General features: G+C 40.5%; 1 protein-coding gene across 5 annotated transcripts in view; it reads left to right on the top strand.

Moving 5' to 3' along the window:
* PHKB (phosphorylase kinase regulatory subunit beta) overlaps positions 1-24,991 on the top strand; it is a 231,683-nt gene that overhangs the window by 132,888 nt on the left and 73,804 nt on the right. For all 5 annotated transcript variants that reach the window (XM_018061966.1, XM_018061969.1, XM_018061967.1 and 2 more), the window contains one exon: positions 10,677-10,771. In XM_018061966.1, the coding sequence (XP_017917455.1) occupies positions 10,677-10,771 (95 nt within the window). The remainder of the gene's footprint in view (positions 1-10,676; positions 10,772-24,991) is intronic.

Genomic DNA, 24,991 nt, shown 5'->3' with positions numbered 1-24,991 from the left:
AGACCCCACGTCCAAGGTAAGAGAAACCCAAGTAAGATGGTAGGTATTGTAAGAGGGCATCAGAGGGCAGACACACAAAAACCATAATCACAGAAAACTAGTCAATCTAATCACACTAGGACCACAGCCTTGTCTAACTCAGTGAAACTAAGCCATGCCCGTGGGGCCACCCAAGATGGGCGGGTCATGATGGAGAGGTCTGACAGAATGTGGTCCACTGGAGAAGGGAATGGCAAACCACTTCAGTATTCTTGCCTTGAGAACCCCCTGAACAGTATGAAAAGGCAAAATGATAAGATACTGCAAGAGGAACTCCCCGGGTCAGTAGGTACCAAATATGCTACTAGAGATCAGTGGAGAAATAACTCCAGAAAGAATAAAGGAATGAAGCCAAAGCAAAAACAATGCCCAGCTATGGATGTGACTGGTGATAGAAGCAAGGTCCGATGCTGTAAAGAGCTATATTGCATAGGAACCTGGAATGTCAGGTCCATGAGTCAAGGCAAATTGGAAGTGGTCAAACAGGAGATGGCAAGGGTGAACGTCAACATTCTAGGAATCAGCGAACTAAAATGGACTGGAATGGGTGAATTTAACTCAGATGACCATTATATCTACTACTGCGGGCAGGAATCCCTTAGAAGAAATGGAGTAGCCATCATGGTCAACAACAGAGTCTGAAATGCAGTAGTTGGATGCAGTCTCAAAAACAACAGAATGATGTCCGTTCGTTTCCAAGGCAAACCATTCAATAGCACAGTAATTCAAGTCTACGCCCCAACCAGTAACACTGAAGAAGCTGAAGCTGAACGATTCTGTGAAGACCTACAAGACATTTTAGAACTAACACCCAAAAAAGATGTCCTTTTCATTATAGGGGACTGGAATGCAAAAGTAAGAAGTCAAGAAACAACTGGAGTAACAGGCAAATTTGGCCTTGGAATACGGAATGAGGCAGGGCAAAGGCTAATAGAGTTTTGCCAAGAGAACTCACTGTTCATAGCAAACACCCTCTTCCAACAACACAAGAGAAGACTCTACACATGGACATCACCAGATGGTCAACACTGAAATCAGATTGATTATATTCTCTGCAGCCAAAGATGGAGAGGCTCTATACAGTCAGCAAAAACAAGACTGGGAGCTGACTGTGGCTCAGATCATGAACTCCTTATTGCCAAATTCAGACTGAAATTGAGAAAATAGGGAAAACCACTAGACCATTCAGGTATGACCTAAATCAAATCCCTTAAGATTATACAGTGGAAGTGAGAAATAGATTTAAGGGCCAAGATGTGATAGATAGAGTGCCTGATGAACTATGGAATGAGGTTCATGACATTGTACAGGAGACAGGGATCAAGACCATCCCCATGGAAAAGAAATGCAAAAAGGCAAAATGGCTGTCTGGGGAGGTCTTACAAATAGCTGTGAAAAGAAGAGAAGTGAAAAGCCAAGGAGAAAAGGAAAGATATAAGCATCTGAATGCAGAGTTCCAAAGAATAGCAAGAAGAAATAAGAAAGCCTTCTTTGTTGATCAATGCAAAGAAATAGAGGAAAAGAAGAGAATGGGAAAGACTAGAGATCTCTTCAAGAAAATTGGAGATACCAAGGGAACATTTCATGCAAAGATGGGTTCGATAAAGGACAGAAATGATATGGACCTAACAGAAGCAGAAGAGATTAAGAAGAGGTAGCAGGAATACACGGAAGAACTGTACAAAAAAGATCTTTACGACCAAGATAATCACAGTGGTGTGATCACTGACCTAGAGCCAGACATCCTGGAATGTGAAGTCAAGTGGGCCTTAGAAAGCATCACTATGAACAAAGCTAGTGGAGGTGATGGCATTCCGGTTGAGCTATTTCAAATCCTGAAAGATGATGCTGTGAAAGTGCTGTACTCAATATGCCAGCAAATTTGGAAAACTCAGCAGTGGCCACAGGACTGGAAAAGGTCAGTTTTCATTCCGATTCCAAAGAAAGGCAATGCCAAAGAATGCTCAAACTACTGCACAATTGAACTCATCTCACACGCTAGTAAAATTATGCTCAAAATTCTCCAAGCCAGGCTTCAGCAATACGTGAACTGTGAACTCCCTGATGTTCCAGCTGGTTGTAGAAAAGGCAGAGGAACCAGAGATCAAATTGCCAACATCTGCTGGATCATCGAAAATGCAAAAAAGTCCCAGAAAAACATCTATTTCTGCTTTATTGACTGTGCCAAAGCCTTTGACTGTGTGGATCACAATAAAGTGTGGAAAGTTCTGAAAGAGATGGGAATACCAGACTACCTGACCTGCCTCTTGAGAAACCTATATGCAGGTCAGGAAGCAACAGTTAGAACTGGACATGGAACAACAGACTGGTTCCAAATAGGAAAAGGAGTGTGTCAAGGCTGTATATTGTCACCCTGCTTATTTAACTTATATGCAGAGTACATCATGAGAAACGCTGAGTTGGAAGAAGCACAAGTTGGAATCAAGATTGCTGGGAGAAATATCAATCACCTCAGATATGCAGATGGCACCAGGCAGAAAGTGAAGAGGAACTAAAAATCCTCTTGATGAAAGTGAAAGTTGAGAGTGAAATATTTGGCTTAAAGCTCGACATTCAGGAAACGAAGATCATGGCATCCGGTCCCATCACTTCATGGGAAATAGATGGGGAAACAGTGTCAGACTTTATTTTGGGGGGCTCCAAAATCACTGCAGAAGGTGACTGCAGCCATGTAATTAAAAGACGCTTACTCCTTGCAAGAAAATTATGATCAACCTAGATAGCATACTGAAAAGCAGAGATACTGCTTTGCCAACAAAGGTCCATCTAGTCAAGGCTATGGTTTTTATAGTGGTCATGTATGGATGTGAGAGTTGGACTGTGAAGAAGGCTGAGCACCGAAGAATTGATGCTTTTGAACTGCGGTGTTGGAGAAGAGTCCTGAGAGTCCCTTGCACTGCAAGGAGATCCAACCAGTCCATTCTAAAGGAGATCAGCCCTGGGATTTCTTTGGAGGGAATGATGCTAAAGCTGAAACTCCCGTACTTTTCTACCTCATGGAAGAGTTGACTCATTGGAAAAGACTCTGATGTTGGGAGGGATTGGGGGCAGGAGGAGAAGGGGATGACAGAGGATGAGATGGCTGGATGGCATCATGGACTTGATGGCCATGAGTCTGAGTGAAATCCGGGTGTTGGTGATGGACAGGGAGGCCTGGCGTGCTGCGATTCCTGGGGTCACAAAGAGTCAGACACGACTGAGCGACTGAACTGAACTGAACTGAACTAGTCTACTTTATATATTTGCCTATTCTGGACATTTTATATATACCTCAAATCATATAATAAATCATATAATAAACTAACCAACCTGATCACATGGATCACAGCCTTGTCTAACTGATTGAACTATGAGCCATGCACTGTTGGGCCACCCCAGTTGGACAAGTCATGGTGAAGAGTTTTGACAAAATGTGATCCAGTGGAGAAGGGAGTGGCAGACCACTTCATCATTCTTGCCTTGAGAAACCAATGAACAGTATGAAGAGGCAAAAAGATATGACAGTGGAAGATGAACTCCCCAGGTCAGTAGGTGAAAGATGAACTCCCCAGTATGCTACTGGAGAAGAGTGAAGAAATAACTCCAGAAGGAATGAAGAGGCTGAGCCAAAGTGGAAACAAGGCACAGTTATGGATGTGTCTGGTTGTGAAAGTAAAGTCGGATGCCATGTGAAATGAAGTGAAATTCACTCAGTCATGTCCATCTCTTTGTGACCCTGTGGACTATATAGTCCATGGACTTCTCCAGGCCAGAATACTGGAGTGGGTAGCCTATCCCTTCTCCAGCAGATCTTCCTGACCCAGCGATCAAACTGTGGTCTCCTGCATTGCATGCAGATTCTTTACCAGCTGAGTTACAAGGGAAGTCAAGTCTGATGCCATAAAGAACAATATTGCATATGAACCTGGAATGTTAAGTCCGTAAAATCAAGGCAAATTGGAAGTGGTCAAACAGGAGATGACAAGAGTGAACATTGACATTTTAGGAATCAGTGAACTAAACTGAACCAGAATGGATGAATTTAATTAAGAGGACAATTATATCTACTACTGTGAGCAGTAATCCCTTAAAAAAATGGAGTAGCTCTCATATTCAACAAAAGAGTCCAAAATGCAATACTTGAGTGCAATCTCAAAAATGACAGAATGATTTCTGTTCATTTCCAAGGAAAACCATTCAGTATTGCAGTAATCCAAGTCTATGCCCCAACCACTAATGCTGAAGAAGCTGAAGTTAATTCTGTAAAGGACATATAAACCTTATAGAATTAACACCAAAAAGAGATGTCCTTTTCATCATAAGGGACTGGATTGAAAAAGTAGGAGGTCAAGAGATACCTGGAATAACAGGCAAGTTTGGTCTTGGAGTACAAAATGAAGCAGAGCAAAAGCTAACAGTTTTGCCAAGAGACCACAATGATCATACTTAACAACATAAGAGCCGACTCTACACATGGACATCACTACATGGTCAATTGCGAAATCAGAGTGATTATATTCTTTTCAGCTAAAGGTGGAGAAGCTCTATAAAGTCAGCAAAAACAAGACTAGGAGCTGACTGTGGCTTAGATCATAAACTCCTTATTGCAAAATTCAGACTTAAATTGAAGAAAGTAGGACCATTCAGGTATGACCCAAATCAAGTCCCTTACAGTTAAACAGTGGAAGTGACAAGTAGATTGAAGGGATTAGACCTGATGGAGTGCCTGAAGAACTGTGGATGGAAGTTCCTAACATTGTACAGGAGATGTTGGATCAAAACCATCCTCAAGAAAAATGCAAAAAGGCAAAATGGTTGTCTGAGGAGGCCTTACACATAGCCGAGAAAAGAAGAGAAGTGAAAGGCAAAGGAGAAAAGGAAAGATATACCCATCTGAATGCAGAGTTCCAAAAAATAGCAAGGAGAGATAAGAAAGCCTTGCTGAGTGAACAATGCAAAAAAATAGAGGAAAACAATAGAGGGAAAGACTAGAGATCTCTTAAAAAAAATTAGAGGTACTAAGGGAATGTTTATGGAAAGAGGGCACAATAAAGGTCAGAAGCAGTATGGACCTAACAGAAGCAGAAGAGATTAAGAAGAGCTAGTAAGAACACACAGAAGAACTATACAAAATAGATCTTCATGACTCAGATAACCACGATGATGGGATCACTCACCTAGAGCCAGACATCTTGGAGTGTGGTGTCAAGTGGGCCTTAGGAAGCATCACTACGAACAAAGCTAGTGGAGGTGATGGAATTCCAGTTGAGCTATTTCAAATCCTAAAAGATGATGTTGTGAAAGTGCTGTACTCAATATGCCAGCAAATTTGGAAAATTCAGCAGTAGCCGCAGGCCTGGAAAAGGTCAGTTTTCACTCCAATCCCAAAGAAAGGCAATGCCAGAAATGCTCAAACTACCACACAATTGCACTCATCTCACATGCTAGTAAAGTAATGCTCAAAATTCTCCAAGCGAGGCTTCAGCAGTAAGTGAACCGAGAGCTTCCAGATGTTCCAGCTGGTTTTAGAAAAGGCAGAGGAGCCAGAGATCAAATTGCCAACATCCGTTGGATCACAGAAAAAGCAAGGGAATTCCAGAGAAACATTTACTACTGATTCATTGTGTATGCCAAAGCCTTTGTGTGGATCACAGCAGACTGTGGAAAATTTTACAAAAGATGGGAATACCAGGCCACCTTACTTGCATCCTGAGAAACCTATATGCAGGTCAGGAAGCAACAGTTAGAACTGGACATGGAACAACGGACTGGTTCCAAATTAGGGAAGGAGTACATCAGGGCTCCATATTGTCACCATGATTATTTAATTTATATGCAGAGTACATCATGTGAAATGCTGAGCTGGATGAAGCACAAGCTGGAATCAAGATTGCCAGGAGAAATGTCAGTAACCTCAGATATGCAGATAATATCACCCTTTATGGCAGAAAGCACAAAGGATCTAAAGAACCTCCTGATGAAAGTGAAAGAGGAGAGTGAAAAAAATGGCTTAAAATTCAACCTTCAAAAAACAAAGATAATGGCATCCGGTCCCATCGCTTCGTGGCAAATAGATGAGGAAACAATGGAAACAGTGAATTTATTCCCTTGGTCTCCAAAATCACTGCAGATGGTAACTACAGTCATGAAATTAAATGTTGCTCCTTGGAAGAAAAGCTATGACCAACCTAGACAGCATATTAAAAATCAGAGACATTACTTTGCCAACAAAGGTCCACATAGTCAAAGCTATGGTTTTTCCAGTAGTGATGTATGGATGTGAGGGTTGAACCATAACAAAGGCTGAGTGCTGCCAAATTGATGCTTTTGAACTGTGGTGTTGGAGAAGACTCTTGAGAGTCTGTTGGACTACAAGGAGATGAAACCAGTCCATCCTAAAGGAAATCAGTCCTGAATATTCATTGGAAGGACTGATGCTGATGCTGAAGCTCCAATACTTTTGCCATGTGATGCAAAGAGCTGATTCATTAGAAAAGACCCTCATGCTGGGAAAGACTGAAGACAGGAGGAAAAGAGGACAGTAGAAGATAAGTTTCAACAGCATCACAGACTCAATAGACATGAGTTTGAAACAGCTCCGGGAGATGGTGATGGACAGGGAGTCCTGGCGTGCTGCAGTCCATTGGGTCACAAAGAGTCATACATGACTGAGCAAATGAACAACAACAAATCATGTAATATGGCCTTTATGGCAAACTTTTTTATTTATCCTGTTCTCAAGTTTCATCCAAGTAGTAACACTTTTTCTCCCCCACCCCTCCCACTTTTTTTTGCCTGTGCCTCATGATGCAGGATCTTAGTTCCCAGACCAGGGATGAAACCCATGCCCTCTGAAGTGAAAGTGCGAAGTCCTAACTACTGGACCACCAGGGAATTCCCACACGTTTTTCTTTTATGGCTGAATAACATTCCATTGTATGGGTAGACCACCTTTGATTTATCCATTCAGCAGCTGATGGTCATTTGGGTTGTTTCCACTTTTTGCCTGTTGTGAATAATGCTGCTATAAACTTTCATGAACAAGTTATTGTTTGACATATGTTTTCATTTCCCTTTCATTTCCTACCCTGATTCCTAGGGGTAGAATTACTGAGTCTTATAGTAACCTGACATTGCAAGCCACGTGGCAGAGCAGTTCTCCTGGGTTCCCTTACCCTACTGCTCTCTACCCGGGTGCCCTTTCCCAATAAAATCTCTTGCTTTGTCAGGAGATGTGTCTCCTCGGACAATTCATTTCCGAGTGTTAGACAAGAGCCCAGTTTCGGGCCCTGGAAGGGGTCCGTCTTCCAGCAAGAAATGGCGACTCTGACGGGACTCTTCTTTGCTGAGACTGACGTCCTGACCACTCGGGGTACTCAGGGGCCAGCTTGCCTGCCAATGGACCAGACCCAGCGGCCGCAACTGGGACCCTTTTGTCCTTGGTCTCCTCCTGACGTGGACAACTGGCCAGAGTGCCCCGACTGGTAAGGAACAAGAGACTTTATTGACCTCTCTCCCTTTCCCTCTCTCTTTCTTCTCCTTAACCCTTCCTATCCTTCCCTGTTTTTCTAGTCCCCGGGGGCTGGATGCAGGAATCTGGTCGAAGGGCCCTCAGCCTGAGCTGAGGATTGGAGACTGATCACCTCCTCTTGGCAGAGAACTCGAATTCTGGTTCTAGTCTGGTCTGGTTTCTAGTAGGGCCAACTTCCAGTCTTCCCTTCTCTGGAGGCCCAGGGAAAACTCCCATAAAGCCTGGGCATCTGTAGGTGGCAGGAGACGTCTATAAGGTCACCCCTTTTGCCCCCCCATCTCCTGCCTCCTCCCCCTTCTTCTTTCGACCTGGCTTCCTTTCCTCCCTTGAAATCTTTGATGTTAGTACTTGAATTCTTGTATTTAAGGGCTTCCCTGGTGGTGCAGAGGTTAAAGCATCTGCCTCCGATGTGGGAGACCTGGGTTCAATCCCTGGGTCAGGAAGATCCCCTGGAGAAGGAAATGGCAACCCACTCCAGTATTCTTGCCTGGAGAATCCCATGGACGGAGGAGCTTGGTGGGCTACAGTCCATGGGTCGCAAAGAGTCGGACACGACTCAGTGACTTCACTTTATAGTAACTCTATGTTTAACATCTGGAGCACTTCTAAACTATTTTGCAAAGTAGGTATACCAATTTGGCTTCCAACCAGCAGTGTATAAGGGTAATAATTTCTGTGTGTCCTCCCCAACCTTTATTCTTGTCTTTTTTTTGGTGTTAGTTGTCCTAATGGATATGAGGTATTATCTCATTGTGGGGTTAATAAGCATTTCCCAAATGACTAATATTGTCAGAGCATCTTTTCATATGTTTACACTAAATCTTCTTTGGAGAAATGTCTATTCAGATACTGTAGCCATTTTAAAATTAGGTTATTTGTCTTTTTATTGTTAAGTTGTAAGAGTTCTTTGTATATTCAAGATTCAGGTCACTTGCAAGTTATGTGGTTTTCAGATATTTTCTCCCATTCTTTGGGCTGTTCTTGATGGTATTCTTGATGGTATTCTTTGAGACACAAAAGCTTACAATTTTGACAAAATCCAGTTTATCTCATTTTTTCTTTGTTACATATGTTTTGATGTAATTTTATCTAATACAAAGTCACAAAGATTTACTCTTATATTTTGTTCTAACAATTTTATACTTTTAGCTCTTACTTTCAACTTTTTAATCTAATTTGCCTTTATTTTTGTAGTTTGTGTAAAGAGATCCAGTTTCATTCTTTTGCTTTTGTATATTGCCTTTCCTAGTACTTTGTGTAGGGGAGAAAACTATTCTTTCCCTACTGAATTGTTTTGGACCCCTTGTCAAAAATCAGTTGACTGTAATGGAAGGGTTTATTTCTGGACACTGTCTATTCCACTGATCTCTTATCTTTATGGCAGTACCACATTGTTTTAATTACTGTAGCTTCTACCTATCATTCTGGATGCCTTTTATTACTTTTTCTTGCCTTATTTCTGTGACTAGAACTTCCAGTATAAAGTTGAATAGAAGTGGCAAGAGCAGACATCATTGTCTTGATTCCTGATCTTTGGGGCAAAGCGTTCTTTTACCATTGAGTATGACATTAGTGATTGGATTTTTTATAGATGCCTTTTTATCAGGTTGAGGAAGTTCCTGTCTATCCCTAGTTTGCTGAACGCTTTTTACCATGATGAAAGGATGTTGAATTTTGTCAAATGTTTTCTGTGTCTGCTGAGATTGTCATGTAGCTTTTTATCCTTTGTTCAGTTGATATGGGGAGTTGCAATAACTGATTTACGGATGTTAAGCCATTCTTGAATTTGTAGGATAAGTCCCAGTTGGTCATGGTATGTAGTAATTTTTGTATGTTACTGGGTTTGGTTTGCTAGTGTTTTTATTGAGTAGTTTTGTGTCTGCATTCAGAAGAGATTTTGATTTGTGATTTTCTTTCCTTGTGGTGTCTTTGATTTCTGTTTTAGGGTAATAATGGCCTCTTAGAATGAGTTGGAAAGTGTCCCTCTACTGGTTTTTGTAAAATTTTATGGAAGATTGGTTTTAATTTTTCATTAACTGTTTAATAGAATTCATCAGTGAAGTCCCATGATCCTGGACATTTTTTGTGTGAAAAGTTTCGGTCACTAGTTATTAAACATTTGTTCATATTTTCTTGTCCTCCTTGAATCAGTTTTGGTAGTGTATGTGTTTCTAGGAATTTGCTCATGTTATCTAGGTTACCTAAATTGTTGGCATACATTTTTTGAGAATATTCTCTTGGAATTCATAAAATCAGTAGTAATGTTCCTAGTTCCACTCCTGAGTAAGTAATTTAAGTCTTTTTTATTTTTTCTTGGTTAGTCTATCTAAAGGTTTGTCAACTTTTGAGTTTTTCAAGAATCTGTTTGGTTTCATTTATACTGTACTCCTCTTGCATGCTTTTGATTAATTAGCTCTTTTCATCTGTTGTCTTAATATGAAATATATCTTATTGATTTGAGAGTCTTCTATTTCAGTATATACAGTTGCAGCTATGAATTCCCCTTTGAGCATTGCTTTACCTAAATCCCCTAAAGTTTGGTCTTCTTTTTCAATCATCATCAGAAAGTATATTAGAAAGTATTTCCTAATTTCTCTTTTCCAACCCATTGGTTATTTAGGAATGTATTATTTAATTTTAGTTTGTGAATTTCTGAGACTTTTTTCTGTTATTGATTTCTAATTTCATTCTATTGTGCTCAGTCATGTCCGACTCTTTGGGACCCCATGGACAGTAGCCTGTATCAGGCTCCGCCGTCCATGGGATTTTCGAGGCAAGAGTACTGGAGTGGGTTGCCATTTCCTTCTCCAGGGAATCTTCCAGACCCAGGGATCGAACCCAGGTTTCCCACATTGCAGACAGACGCTTTACCATCTGAGCTACCAGGGAAGTCTGAAGTATATACTTTGTATGATTTAAATCCTGTTATATTTACTGAAGCTTATTTTATGGTCTGGTATGTGAAAGATGTTGCTTGCATATTGAGAAGGATATATATTCTGCTCTTGTTTAATGAAGTGTTCTGTAAACACCTGTTAAGTCTAGTTGGTTTATAGTGTTGTATAGATACATTGTTGATCTAGTAATTTCCCTTCTTTTTTTTCAGCTGATGAATTAATTAGTCCTAAAGACATTGATCCTGTTCAGCGTTTTGTCCCTCTACAGAATCAACGAAATGTGAGCATGAGGTTTTCCAATCAGGTAAAGAGATTTTATTTAATGATTTAGATTCATCCAGACATTTAAAGCTTAATTAAAGCATAAATTTTATTCTAAATGGATTTTTATTGTTCCTTGTGAGAGCAAGACATTTCTCTGTTCTGGTTAGTTAAGATTTACTTGTGGTAAAGGTTATTTGTTAATGAGAAAGTATGAGTCGGATGTTTCCAACAAGATGTCTCACAGGTAAACATTTTCACCTTCACAGTGGTTGACTTTACAGTATCAAATGTCTTTGAGAAGATTTATGTGTGGGTAGCACTGGGACAGATAAGATAGCACTGTTACATGAACGCCACCCCCTACCCCATACTTGATGTCTATCTGTGATGTGTCTCTGTGATAGGCCTAAGTGATGGACAGAGCTGATCTTAGTACTTGGTGACATGTCGGGGAAAGGAATAGTTAAATTTTTTTTTCACGTTTAGCAACTATAGATTCAGACTGTGTTGTGTCAACAAAATAAGTGTTTGCAGGATCAGCAAGATTGATGTTGAGTTGAGCATACCCTCAAGTATTAAATGATACCAGTAATGAGGACTGTTAAAATGAAAATGTTGTGTGGATTGTTGAAACTGCCCAAGGAGAAAGGGAATGAACCTGAGTATGTGCCTGGGATTCCAAGCAGTTAAAATGTATTTAATAAGAATAGCATCATCAGTAACAGAAAATATGCTTACAAGTAAGCATTATAAAATGCTCCTTTTACTTTAAAAATATATGTATAATACACAAACACACACACACATAAATGCTTGTTTTAATGAGAGAAAGGGAAAGCCAGCCAGCCTCGTTAGTAGGTTCTGTCACACTGTTTCTCTGCTTCTTTTGCTGGTCCTCAACAAAACATCTAGTTACTGAGTGGTTTATAGTTGAAAAACTTTGGGGGAGACTTTTAATAAATGTTAAGATTTTCCCAGGAACATAAAAATGCCTGTGTTCATATGTGATAGAGATGTTATGCTGGTCTGTTAGTTCCCATATAAGGAAGAGATCTGGCCTTTGTCTCTATTTACCACTTGTCTCACTGCAGTACAAGTGTACATTCTGGATGTATTTGAGACATGCAATTTTACCTGAAGAAATGGGAAAGTGGCAATGTATTTTACTTCATATCGCCTAGTGCTGTGACTCTGAGCCATTTTAAGACTAGTATGTTTCATTTACATAGCATGTGTGACCCACTTCTAGGGTGATGAAATCTCAAGGCCTTTTTTAGAATATAAAGTGACCTGTTGGTCACAGATTCGAGGTATAGGGACAGGAACCAGATTACATCAAAGCACACAGCTAACATAAAGAATAGTTAAAACATTTACTTCATGCTTGACACATATGATGAGGGCTGTGGGTTATGTATAATTTTGTATATACAATATACTTGCAACTCTCTCGCCCACTCAAAAAATCAGGGTACACATGAGTGAGAGTGAATTTTATAGAGCATTTACTCTAGGTATACTTTTTATATGGAAATATTTATGCCTCCCATGTGGAGCTACATCCTATCTAAGAGCCTTTTTCTAGAGCCAGGACAGAGGCTTCTCTCTTGCAGCCTAGTGGGGATTATATCTGTGCAGTGTTGTATAGTTTCTGACAAGGAGATTATAGGAAGGGCAGGCAGCAGAAGATTGGTGGGAGGTGTCATTGCTCTACCCTACTGGGAACTTGGTTGTGGTAGTATATAAAATAGTAAGGTGCCTTTGCCACTTTCTCAGCTGTTTAAGCAGTAGCCAAGACATAGCATGCTCATATACATTGTTGGGACTAGCTGGCTTGGCATGGTGAAATATGAAAGTCAGACATGGCTCTCTACTTGAAATGCTGCTGTCAGTGGCCTTTCAATCATGATTAACTAAGTCAGATCCTGGAATTAACTGATCTGTGGGAATTGATCCTGCCAAATGTCAGAAAAATATGTAGAGTAGTAAAATTCAGACATTTCTCAGAAATAAGAGACATCTCCTGGCAACCCACTCCAGTATTCTTGCCTAGGAAATCCCATGGACAGAGGAGTCTGGTGGGCTACAGTCCATGGGATCACAAGAGTCAGAGTCAGACATGACTTAGCAACTAACAACCCAAATGGTTAAACAACAGGTGAATGGTTAAAGAAATATTCTATATCCATACAACAAAATACTAATCAGAAATGAAAAATTGTGAACTATCGACTTAAGTAATATGGTTAAATCATGTCCTAAACACAAGAGTACCTCCTGCATGATTATATTTATGGGAAGTACTAGAACAAGCAACACTACACTTAGATATTAAAAGTCAGAACAATGGTTATCTTGCAGTGGGTATGGGGAGTGTCTGACTGAAAAGGAATATAACAAACCTTTCTAGGGTGGTGGAAATACTCTAACCATTGATCTCTGGGTAGTGGTTATAGAGGTGTATATATCTGTCAAAACTTATCCAACAATACACTTAACATTTATGCCTTTCAGTTCAGTTCAGTTCAGTTGCTCAGTCGTGTCCGACTCTTTGCGACCCTAAGAATTGCAGCACACCAGGCCTCCCTGTCCATCACCAACTCCCAGAGTTCACTCAGACTCACATCCATTGAGTCAGTGATGCCATCCAACCATCTCATCCTCTGTCGTCCCCTTCTCCTCCTGCCCCCAATCCCTCCCAACATCAGAGTCTTTTCCAATGAGTCAACTCTTTTCATGAGGTGGCCAAAGTATTAGAGTTTCAGCCTCAGCATCAGTCCTTCCAATGAACACCCAGGACTGGTCTCCTTTAGGATGGACTGGTTGGATCTCCTTTTAGTCCAACGGACTCTGAAGAGTCTTCTCCAACACCACAGTTTAAAAGCATCAATTCTTCGGCACTCAGCCTTCTTCACAGTCCAAATCTCACATCTATACATGACCACAGGAAAAACCATAGCCTTGGCTAGACGGACCTTAGTCGGCAAAGTAATGTCTCTGCTTTTCAACGTGCTATCTAGGTGGGTCATAACTTTTCTTCCAAGGAGTAAGTGTCTTTTAATTTCATGGCTGCAGTCACCATCTACTATATGTAAATTATATATCAATAAAAAGTCTGCTTAATTTTTATATTAAATATCTGTTAATAAAGTAAAAGTATTGCAAGGGCTTAAAATGTCTCTTCTCCAGAGTATCCAAGAAGTATTCCACCTCATGAGAAGCAGAGATATAAAAAAAGCTAGAGTTTGTCCTGTATAGCTTTGAAGCCAGTGTTTTGATTCCATTTTAAATGATTAAATCTTATGTAGTTAAATTTCCCTTAAAGAGCCACCAAGAGATCATTCTCCATTTTTTGGTTCAAAAAATTAAATCTTGGGAAGTCTTATTAAAAAAAAGAGAGAGAGACAGCTCCAACTTCAAAGGAAGCTGTGTTAGGGGTCCTCATGACCACTCTTTGCCCCAGTGACTCATTGGAAGGACTGTCAGGACTCAGAAGCTGTTACACTTACAGTTTATTATTAGGTTGGTGAAAAAGTAATTGCGGTTTTAGACTGTGAATTTTAAATCATTACACCTGGGCTCAAATACATCTTTATTAATCAAAATAGGAACCATTATAATCAACACATTGTTGCCAATGAGAGATAAGTTTGTTTATTCTTGTAGCATAAAAATCTGTGCTTCAGGATTCAACAAACTCTTTCCAAGAGTTCTACTTGTAAAACATTGAGATGCTTGAAGAAGTGGTTGTCAGTTGATGAAAGGTCAGGTGAGTATGGTGGATACGACAAAACTTCTTAGCCCAATTCATTCAAGTTTTGCAGCATGGGTTGTGCAATATGCGGTCAGACATTGTCGTGGAGAAGAATTGGGCCCCTTCTGTTGACCAATGCTGGCTGCAGGCTTTGCAGTTTTTGTGCATCTCATCAATTTACTGAGCATACTTCTCAGATGTAATGGTTTCAGTGGGATTCAGAAAGCTATAGTGGATCAGATGGGCAGCAGACCACCAGTGACCATGACCTTCTTTTGGTGCAAGTTTGGCTTTGGGAAGTGCTTTGGAGCTTTGTCTCAGTCCAGTCATTGAGCTTGGAGAAGGCAATGGCACCCTACTCCAGTACTCTTGCCTGGAAAATCGCATGGACAGAGAAGCCTGGTAGGCTGCAGTCCATGGGGTCGTGAAGAGTCTGACATGACTGAGCGACTTCCCTTTCACTTTTCACTTTCATGCATAGGAGAAGGAAATGGCAGCCCACTCCAGTGTTCTTGCCTGGAGAATCCCAGGGACGGGGGAGCCTGGTGAGCTGCCGTCTATGGGGTCACACAGAGTTGAACACGACTGAAGTGACTTAGCAGCAGCAGTCACTGAGCTGGTTTTTGCCAGTTATCATATAAAATCCACTTTTCATTGCACATCACAAACTGATCAAAAAATGGTTCATTATTGTTGTGCAGAATAAGAGAAGGCCACACTTCAGCATTTTTTTTGATTTGATGTCAGCTCATGAGGCACCCCCACTTATTGAGCTTTTTACCTTTCCAGTTTGCTTCAAATGCCACAAGACTGTAGAATGGCCAGTGCTGGTCAACTTCTCCTGTAGTTATAAGAGGATCAGCTTCCATGATCCTCTCAGTCTGTCATTGTGAACTTCTGGTGGCTGACCACTGTGTTCCTCATCTTCAAGGCTCTCATCACCTTTGCAAAACTTCTTGAACATCCACTGTGCTGTACAGTTGTTAGCAGTTGCTGTGAGTTGTGTCCACTGCTTTACAACCCTTTTGGAGCTTGAATGAGAAAATCACTTGAGTTTACTTTTTGTCTAACATTATTTCCCTAGTCTAAAATAAATATAAAATGAGCTGAAAGTAATGTCATTAACAAAAAAAGGCAAGAAATGCACATTAAAATGATGTATAACATAACCACATGTATTTTAGAATGTATTCCAATATCAAATGGCAAATTTCAACAATGAAAAACCACAATTACTGATAGCTTACTGTGAACGATGTTGATGTTGGATTCTTGATCTCCAAAGAAGAGGATTTAACTTTAGGAGCAATACGTGAACCATGAACTCCCTGATGTTCAAGCTGGTTTTAGAAAAGGCAGAGGAACCAGAGATCAAATTGCCAACATCCGCTGGATCATGGAAAAAGCAAGAGAGAGAGTTCCAGAAAAACATCTCTTTCTGCTTTATTGACTATGCCAAAGCCTTTGACTGTGTGGATCACAGTCAACTGTGGAAAATTCTGAAAGAGATGGGTATACCAGACCACCTAACCTGCCTCTTGAGAAATCTGTATGCAGGTCAGGAAGCAACAGTTAGAACTGGACATGGAACAACAGACTGGTTCCAAATAGGAAAAGGAGTACGTCAAGGCTGTATATTGTCACCCTGCTTATTTAACTTATATGCTGAGTACATCATGAGAAACTCTGGACTGGAAGAAACACTAGCTGGAATCAAGATTGCCGGGAGAAATATCAATCACCTCAGCTATGCAGATGACACCACCCTTATGACAGAAAGTGAAGAGGAACTAAAAAGCCTCTTGATGAAAGTGAAAGTGGAGAGTGAAAAAGTTGGCTTAAAGTTCAACATTCAGAAAACGAAGATCATGGCATCTGGTCCCATCACTTTATGGGAAATAGATGGGTAAACAGTAGAAACAGTGTCAGACTTTATTTTGGGGGGCTCCACAATCTCTGCAGATGGTGACTGCAGCCATGAAATTAACAGACGCTTACGCCTTGCAAGAAAAGTTATGACCAACCTAGATAGCATATTCAAAAGCAGAGACATTACTTTACCAACTAAGGTCCGTCTAGTCAAGGCTATGGTTTTTCCTGTGGTCATGTATGGATGTGAGAGTTAGACTGTGAAGAAGGCTGAGCGCCAAAGAATTGATGCTTTTGAGCTGTGGTGTTGGAGAAGACTCTTGAGAGTCCCTTGAACTGCAAGGAGATCCAACCAGTCCATTCTGAAGGAGATCAACCCTGGGATTTCTTTGGAAGGAATGATGCTAAAGCTGAAGCTCCAGTACTTTGGACACCTCATGCGAAGAGTTGACTCATTGGAAAAGACTTTGATGCTGGGAGGGATTGGGGGCAGGAGGAGAAGGGGACGACCGAGGATGAGATGGCTGGATGTCATCACGGACTCGATGGACGTGAGTCTGAGTGAACTCTGGGAGATGGTGATGGACACGGAGGCCTGGTGTGCTGCGATTCATGGGGTCGCAAAGAGTTGGACATGACTGAGCGACTGAACTGAACTGAACTGACATAGACATCAGAAGGAGAACAGAGAGTGCCCCCTCACTAGGCTTAGCAAGGGAGCTATATACTTTTCCAATTGGTTATTAAGAATAAATCAAAATAATGTCTCAAGGTTGTAATGGTCTTACCATACCCACTCCCACAATAAAGATTTTAAGATAACAGGATTAGTCAGAAGGTTCTTAAGAGGGAGAAACATATCCTTGAGCAGGATACATTGTTGATATATAATCATTGGTACAGAATTTAAGGAAAAACATACCTTTGAGCAAGATGAGTTGTTTTGTTGTGTAATCATTAGCTCTGGGCTTAAAGAACAAAATGTTTAATGTGCCTAAGACAAGGAATGTAGAAAAAAAGAAGTTTATCCTTTTCTCCTCCTAGAGGGCCCCGAACCCCTTCCTCCTCCTCCTTGGGGACCCTAGACTCCTTATTAACCTACCTAAGAATTAACTCTTCTATTACTTTTGCACCAACCTGATACAAAAAAAAAAGAATGGATAAAATTAGTGAAGATACACAAGTCAAGTCTGAGAAAACCAGGCACAAGCTTCCAAATGGTCTCTCCCAGTGGAATCATGTGAGACATAATTACCCAGGAAGGATGTGTGACAACGTATGCAAAGTATTGCAAACCAGGAAATCTTGCTCAGACTTGAGTGTCCAGGGTTTTTATTTTAGGGGTCAGTCATATAAATGTGTATATTGCCTTGACTGCCTTCAGTTATTTAAGCTCTAGTTACCCCTCAGAGAAGAAGCAGATGTTCTCTGTAAATCACATTATTAAGATAAATCACATTATTAAGATAAATTATCTAGACACACTGGTACAGTATGGGCCCAAGGCATGCAAAAACACTCTTTTCTGACAGAACCTTACAAGAAGCCAGAAAACTCATCCTGAAAGCATGCCTTTCTTGGGAATTTTCAGGATTTAGACAACCCAGGCCTTCTGGACCAGCTTATTCCTTCACAGGAGGTTATGGCAGAAGAAAAATTTCCAGAATCCAGAGAGCAGGAAGTGTGTTAGAACTTTAGAAAGGTCCCTCCTTCAAGTATGCATGGGGCTATTGGCACATTATAAATCCAAAACATTGAGGACTGAATTGAGAGCTCTTGATTTTATTAACATTACTCTTAGCAAATTAATTTGAGGAAAAGGGACTTGCTTTTGTAGCTGGGATTAAAATTGAGGTTGGGAAACTGTGATATCATTTGGGATGAACCTCCTCACTGCTCTCCCACTCGTCGGAAATCGCTGTTTTCTCTTGATGTTACTTGAATAATAAAATACCATTATATAAAATACCTTTTTTTTTGTTGTTCAATTGCCAAGTCATGTCTGACTGTTTGCGACCCCATGGAATGCAGCCTGTCAGGCTTCCCTGTCCCTCACCATCTAGAATTTGTTCAAATTCATGTCCATTCAATTGATGATGCCATCCAACCATCTTATCCTCTATTGCCCTCCTCTCCTCCTGCCTTCAATTTTTCCCAGCATCAGCCTCTTTTCAGTGAGTTGGCTCTTCACATCTGGTGGCCAAAGTATTGCAGCTTCAGCATCAGTCCTTCCAATGAGTATTCAGAGTTGATTTCCTTAGGATTGACTGGTTTCATCTTCCTGCTGTCCAAGGGACTCTCAAGAGTCTTCTCTAGCACCACAGTTCAAAAGCATCAATTCTTCAGTGCTCTACCTTCTTTATGGTCCAGCTGTCACATCTGTACATGACTACTGGAAAGACCATAGCCTTGACTATATGGACCTTTGTCAACAAAGTGGTGTCTTTGCTTTTTAATATGCTGTCTAGGTTTGTCATATCTTTCCTGCCAAGAACCAATCACCTTTTAATTTCATGGCTTCAGTCACCATCTGCAGTGATTTTAGAGCCCAAGAAGAGGAATTCTGTCACTGCTTCCACCTTTTTCTCTTCTATTTGCCATGAAGTAATGGTTCCGGGTGTGATGATCTTAGTTTCTCTTTGAGTTTTAAGCTGGCTTTTTCACTCTCCTCTTTCACCCTCAGCAAGAGGCTCTTTAGTTCTCTTCACTTTCTGCCATTAAAGTGGTATCATCGGCATAACTGAGATTGTTGATATTTCTTCCAGCAATCTTAATTCCAGCTTTAGAGGAGTAGAAAGAAACGCCGGTGTAGAGGAGCAGAAAGAAAAGCATTGTGAGCAGTAGCAGATATACTTAACAGTATTGTGAGATTTTGACCAAAAGAAAACAAAACAAGAAAACCTCTGCAGACTTTAGAATATAAGTTCCTAGAGATCAGAGACCATGTTTTATTCATTTCCGTAGCTTCAGTATCTGTCATAGTGCCCTAACACCTGTTATATAGGAGGTTCTCAGTGTTGAACTTGAGTGTTTGTGTGTGCTTAAAGGTATATGTGGGAGGAAGGTATGTCATGGGAAATAGTAAAGTCAAGTCAAGTCGCTCAGTCGTGTCAAACTTTGCAACCCCATGGACTGTAGCCTATCAGGCTCCTTTGTCCATGGGATTTTCCAGGCAAGAGTGCTGGAGTGGATTACCATTTCCTTCTCCAGGGGATCTTCCCAGCCCAGGAATCGAACCCAGGTCCCCCACATTGCAGGCAGACGCTTTACTGTCTGAGCCACCAGGGAAATAGTGGACTTATGCAAATATCCAAATCTATTTCTTTAACCCTGACCTCTTTCCTGCTGTCAAAACTTTAAGTTTTACCTACCTGGTGATCGTCTCTCCACAGATCTAGTAGTAAAACTCAGCATTTCTGGGTGTATGCTTAACTCCAACTCTTTGAGTTATATATTATATCTCAGTAAAGTAGTTTAAAAAAGAAGAAACCCAACATTTATGATGCCAAACTTATCTTCTTTGTATTCATAGCCTCTATCTTGGATAAGGACTGTCTTCTTGTGCCAGTAGCTCTTATTTTCAGGTGGTTACCCCTTCTTGTGCCAATAGCTCTTATATTCAGGTGGTTATCATATTGGCTTTGCCTTCACAGAAGCATCTCCATTTGTTTCTTCATAATTATTTCCACTGCCACGTATCACTCAGGCTTCATTACTACTCAGTGGCATGGTTTAATGATCTCTGTCTGTCTTTAATCGCTCCTCCTGTTTACTCTCTGTGCTTGAGAGCACAGGATCTTATAAAGTATGAGTTCATTTATGTCATTTCCTGAAAACCTTCCATGACACACTGTTGCCTACAGGGTAGAGTCTAAATTCCATATCCTCACATAGTCACTTCACTTCCTTGTTTTTCACTTATATCTTGCAATTTCTGCAAATGTCTCCCAACTATCCCTGTACTACAGTCTCAGCTGACTTGCTGATCTACTATTCACCCCCTTCCAGGCCTCTACTCTTAGTACAACCTTCATCCTGAAACCCTGGCCTCTCACACAGAATCCTTTAAAATCCAAGCCCGATACAGTCTCTTCCTTTGCCCACATGTGAAAATTACATAGATGCATTTTGTAAAAAGTGAAATAATACAGAAGATATCACAATGCAGTTGTGTTACGTTTGGGAGTATTAACCAGTTCGCAATTTCCCCATTTCCAGAAAAGTCTTTTTTTAAAACAAAACCAGATCGATTTTCACCTCTGACTCTAAATATCTGAGTAATGTAAATGTAACCCTTAGAGAAAGTCATGTGCTTATCTCAACTTCTACTGTTTCATTGTTCTTTCCTTTCTGAATGTCCCTGCCCTCTTCTGTAATTCTCTTTCTGTTTGCACAGCTTTCCGTAGACATTATTTATGAGTAGGTCTTTTAGAAAAATCCTTAGTTTTCCTTTGTCTGATAATGTCTATTTCCCTTTCATTTCTGTAGAATGATTTCATTAAATGCAGGATTCCTGATTGACGGTTGTTTTCTTTAATTCAGTAAGAATTATTGTGTGCTTCCTCTGGCCTCCATAATTTCAGCTGAGAAGTGAAGTGAAGTTAAAGTTGCTGAGTCATATCTGACTCTTTGCGATCTCATGGACTTGTCCATGAAATTCTCCAGGCCAGAATACTGGAGTGGGTAGCCTTTCCCTTCTCCAGGGAATCTTCCCAACTCAGGGACCGAACTCAGGTCTTCTGCGTTGCAGGTGAATTCTTTACCAGCTGAGCCACAAGGGAAGCTGTTGAGAAATCCCTTGCCAATTCAAATTTGTTTTCTTCTACAGATAATATTCCATTTCTCTCGGACTAAGTCTACTTATGCCCCTGGGTGGAAGGCCAGGAGATAACTAAATCAGCTGATGCAGTTATCATCAGCTCAGATGTATCAGCTCACTTGCTGGTTTCTGGGTGTGGATCAGGGATTGGGTAATCTTGTCATTGCTGTAAAGCTGCTTCTCTAGGCTGCAAAACTCCATGCTGATGTACTGGCTGTGGAGTGAGGGTTGGGATGGTCCTTGGAGCTTTATTGCTGCTATCATGGATGAATTGGACTGCCCACTAAAACCTGACTTGTGGAGTAGGGGTCATGACAGTTCACTGGGGCTTCTTTGCTGATGCTACAGTTGTACTGACCCATCAAGTGCGCTGGGTGTAAAGCAGAGGTTAGGTGGGCCTACCAGGGCTTTGATGCTACTGGTGAAGGTAGAATGGCCAACTGATAACCCTCAAGTAGAGGAGCCAGAGTTGGATCTTTCCACTTGGTCACTCTTATGGTTCTTGTTTCCCAGTCCTTTAGACTGGGAGAAGAGACTTTTGTGTTTATGTTTTTGGTCTATGCTTGCTGGTTATTTCAGCCTGCAGGCCTGTCCAGTGCTCAGCCCAATGTGTATTGGATCTTAGGAATCTCACCACATTGCCGTTCTTCAGGTCCTGAGGTTGGGTTAGCCAGCCAAGTCCATTGCCTTCTTTTCAGCCCTCAGAGTTCTTGACTCATTATCCATTGGATTATGTTCAGGGTAAATAATTAAAAGTTATATGAGTCTTGTTCCTTCTTGCCCCTTTTTTCATGGATAATTAATCTTCATAAGTCTTTCTGTGAATAAAAATTAGAGTTAAGATTTGTTCTGTTCCTTAGTCTTTTTCTGTAGAATAATTTTTTAAAATATATGCTATCACTTATTGAATAACAGTTGAACTTTTTAAAAAATTATTTATTTATTTTTATTTTTGGCTGCACTGAGTCTTTGTTGCTACGCACAGGCTTTCTCTCATTGCAGCCAGTTGGCACTGCTCTTCATTGCAGTTCACTGGCCTCTCATTGCAGAGGCTTCTGTTGTTGTGGAGCACAGTCTCTAGTGCACGAGGGCTCAGTATTTGTGAAATGCAGGACCTAGAGCACAGGCTCAGTAGCTGTGACACACAGGCTTAATTCCTCCATAGTGTGTGGGATCTTCCAGAACCAGGGATTGAGTACATGTCCCTTGTAATGGCAATGTCCCTTCCATTGGCAGGCTGATTCATTACCACTGAAGCACCAGGAATGTGCTGTACTTTTATTTTTAGTAAAAGCTTTATTGAGATAAAATTTGCATTGTATATAGTTCACTAATTTAAAGTGTACAATTCAATGGATTTTAGTATAGTCATCACAATAAATTTTAGAATATTTTCATGACCCAGTCACTCTCCACAGTCACTCTCCACTTTCTTCAACCTTCCTCTGTCTCCCTATCCCAACCCTAGGCAACTGCGAATCTGCTTTCTGTCTATATGGATTTTCCTGTTCTGGGTATATCATATAAATGATTTCATATAATGTGTGGTATTTTGTGACTGGCTTTTTTCACTCCACACGTTTTCTAAGTTCATAGAAAACATTGTTAGAGCATATATCAGTGTTTCAGTCCTTTCTGTGGCCAAATAACATTTCATTGTGTGTATTTACCACCCTTTATTTATCCATTCATCTGGTGATGGACATTTGGGTTTTTCCACTTTCTGACTACTGTAACTAATGCTGCCATGAAATTTGGTACACAAGGTTGTATGTGACTTGTTTTCATTTTTCTTGGTGATAATGGAATTGCTGAGTTATTTGATAATTTTATGCTTAACATTTTGAGAACTGCAGGCTGTTTTTCAAAGTGATTGCACCATTTAGACATTTTACTGGCAGTGTATAAGGGTTCCAACTTCTCTACATTCTTGTCACTACTTATTGTTACCTTTTGATTATAGTCTTCTAGTGTGTAAAATGTGGTTTTGATTTGCATTTCCCTAGTTACTCTAGTTACTAAAGCCGTTGAGCATCTTTTTATATGTTTTGGGAGGAATATGTATATGGATCTGTTTGGGCAAGTGTCTCAAGATACTGTGGTCATTTTAAAATTGGGTTCTTTGTCTCTTTATTATTGTTTTGTCATATTTCTTTATGTGTTCTGCATATGAGTTCCTTCTATTATTTGCAAATATTTCCTCCCATTTGGTGAACTACTATTCCAGTTTCTTGATGGTGTCATTTGAAACACAGACAATTTCCACTTTGATAGTCTGATTTATCAGTTTTTTCTTTTTTGGTTGCTGTGCTTTTGGTGTCATATCTAAGAAACCACTGTCTAATCCAGGGTCACAAAGACTTATGCCTGTGTTTTCTTCCAAGAATTCTATAGGTTTAGCTTTTATATTTACACCTCTGATTTACACCTCTGATTCATTTTGAGTTAATGGTAGGCATTCAACTCCATTCTTTGTATGCGGATATCCAGTTGTTAGAGCACCATTTGTTGAATTTCCTGACTGATCTTTTTCTTTTTTATTATTGTGGTAAAATAAGCATTGCATGGTATTTATCAGTTTAACCATTCATAAGTGTACAATTCAGTGGCATTAAATTTGCAATGTTGCATAACCATTACTGCTATCTATACGCAAAACTTTTTCATCATCTCCAACATAAACTCTGTACCCTTTAAACAATGATTCTCCCCTCCCTCCAGCTCCTGGTAACCTCTATTCTACTTTCTGTCTTTATGAATCTGTCTATTCAATATACCTCATATAAGTAGAACCATGCAATATTTGTCCTTCTGTGTCTAGTGAATTTGTAGACATAATACCCAAGGTAATTTTTGTGTTTTATTGATGTAGTGTTTTGCTTTCTTCCTGTTGGCTATTTTTCACATACCTGGTGATCCTCCTTTGTTCAGTGATATATTAGGTAATAGATGGCCTGATTATTCTCAGTGTATTAAGTGGTACCCGCCCCCCACCCCCTAGTCCCAACAGGAGGTGAGAAAGAGTTTTGTCTCTTGGGGATCTTGGTGGAGAACAAACATGCCCTTCATCACCCTTGCCAAATGGGGCCAAGACTGGAAGCATTAACTCACCCCAGCCAGTTTGTTCAGTATATTAAAAGAACAAGTACTTGAGAGTCCACTGCCAATGCAGGGGACACAGGTTTGATCCCTGGTCCAGGAAGATCCCACATGCTGCAGAGCAGCTAAGCCTGTGCATTGCAGCTACTGAGCCTGCCATGCTGCAACTGTTAAAGCTCACATATCTAGAGCCCATGCTTTCCAACAACGGAAGCCCACTGCAACGAGAAACCTTCACACCACAATCAAGAGCAGCCTCCTTTCACCACAACTAGAGAAAGCCCATGTGCAGCAATGAAGATCCAATGCAGCCAAAAATAAATACATAAAAGATAATGTAAAATATTTAAAAAGAGAGAAGAACTTCGTTTTATTGCTGATGGTGATTCTTGTGTGGGGCCTCTGGCTAGCCACTGTGGACTTTAATCAGTTCTCTGTCATGCCCCACTTCTCCCATCAGCCCTCCATTATATCTGCAAACCAGGTGCCGCTCCGGAACCCCTGTATTTGGTGGATCAGCTCCCATACCTCTGGCAGCATTATGGTGATGCTCTAAGTGGTATAGTTTGCCAATATAAGCTTCCTCTGCTCTGCTTTCTTCATTAGTGCACTTCTGTTTGCCATCTTTTACGCTAGAAATGTGCTGAAATGTCTTATTTTTTGCCCCTTTTTCTCTTTATTGCTATGGCTTTAGTCTTTTTTTGTTTATTTTTAGCATC

Source organism: Capra hircus, chromosome 18 (assembly GCF_001704415.2).
Source record: "Capra hircus breed San Clemente chromosome 18, ASM170441v1, whole genome shotgun sequence".
Lineage (NCBI taxonomy): Eukaryota > Metazoa > Chordata > Mammalia > Artiodactyla > Bovidae > Capra > Capra hircus.
The sequence above is the reverse complement of the archived record's forward strand: the minus strand, read 5'-3'. Positions and strand labels throughout refer to the sequence as shown.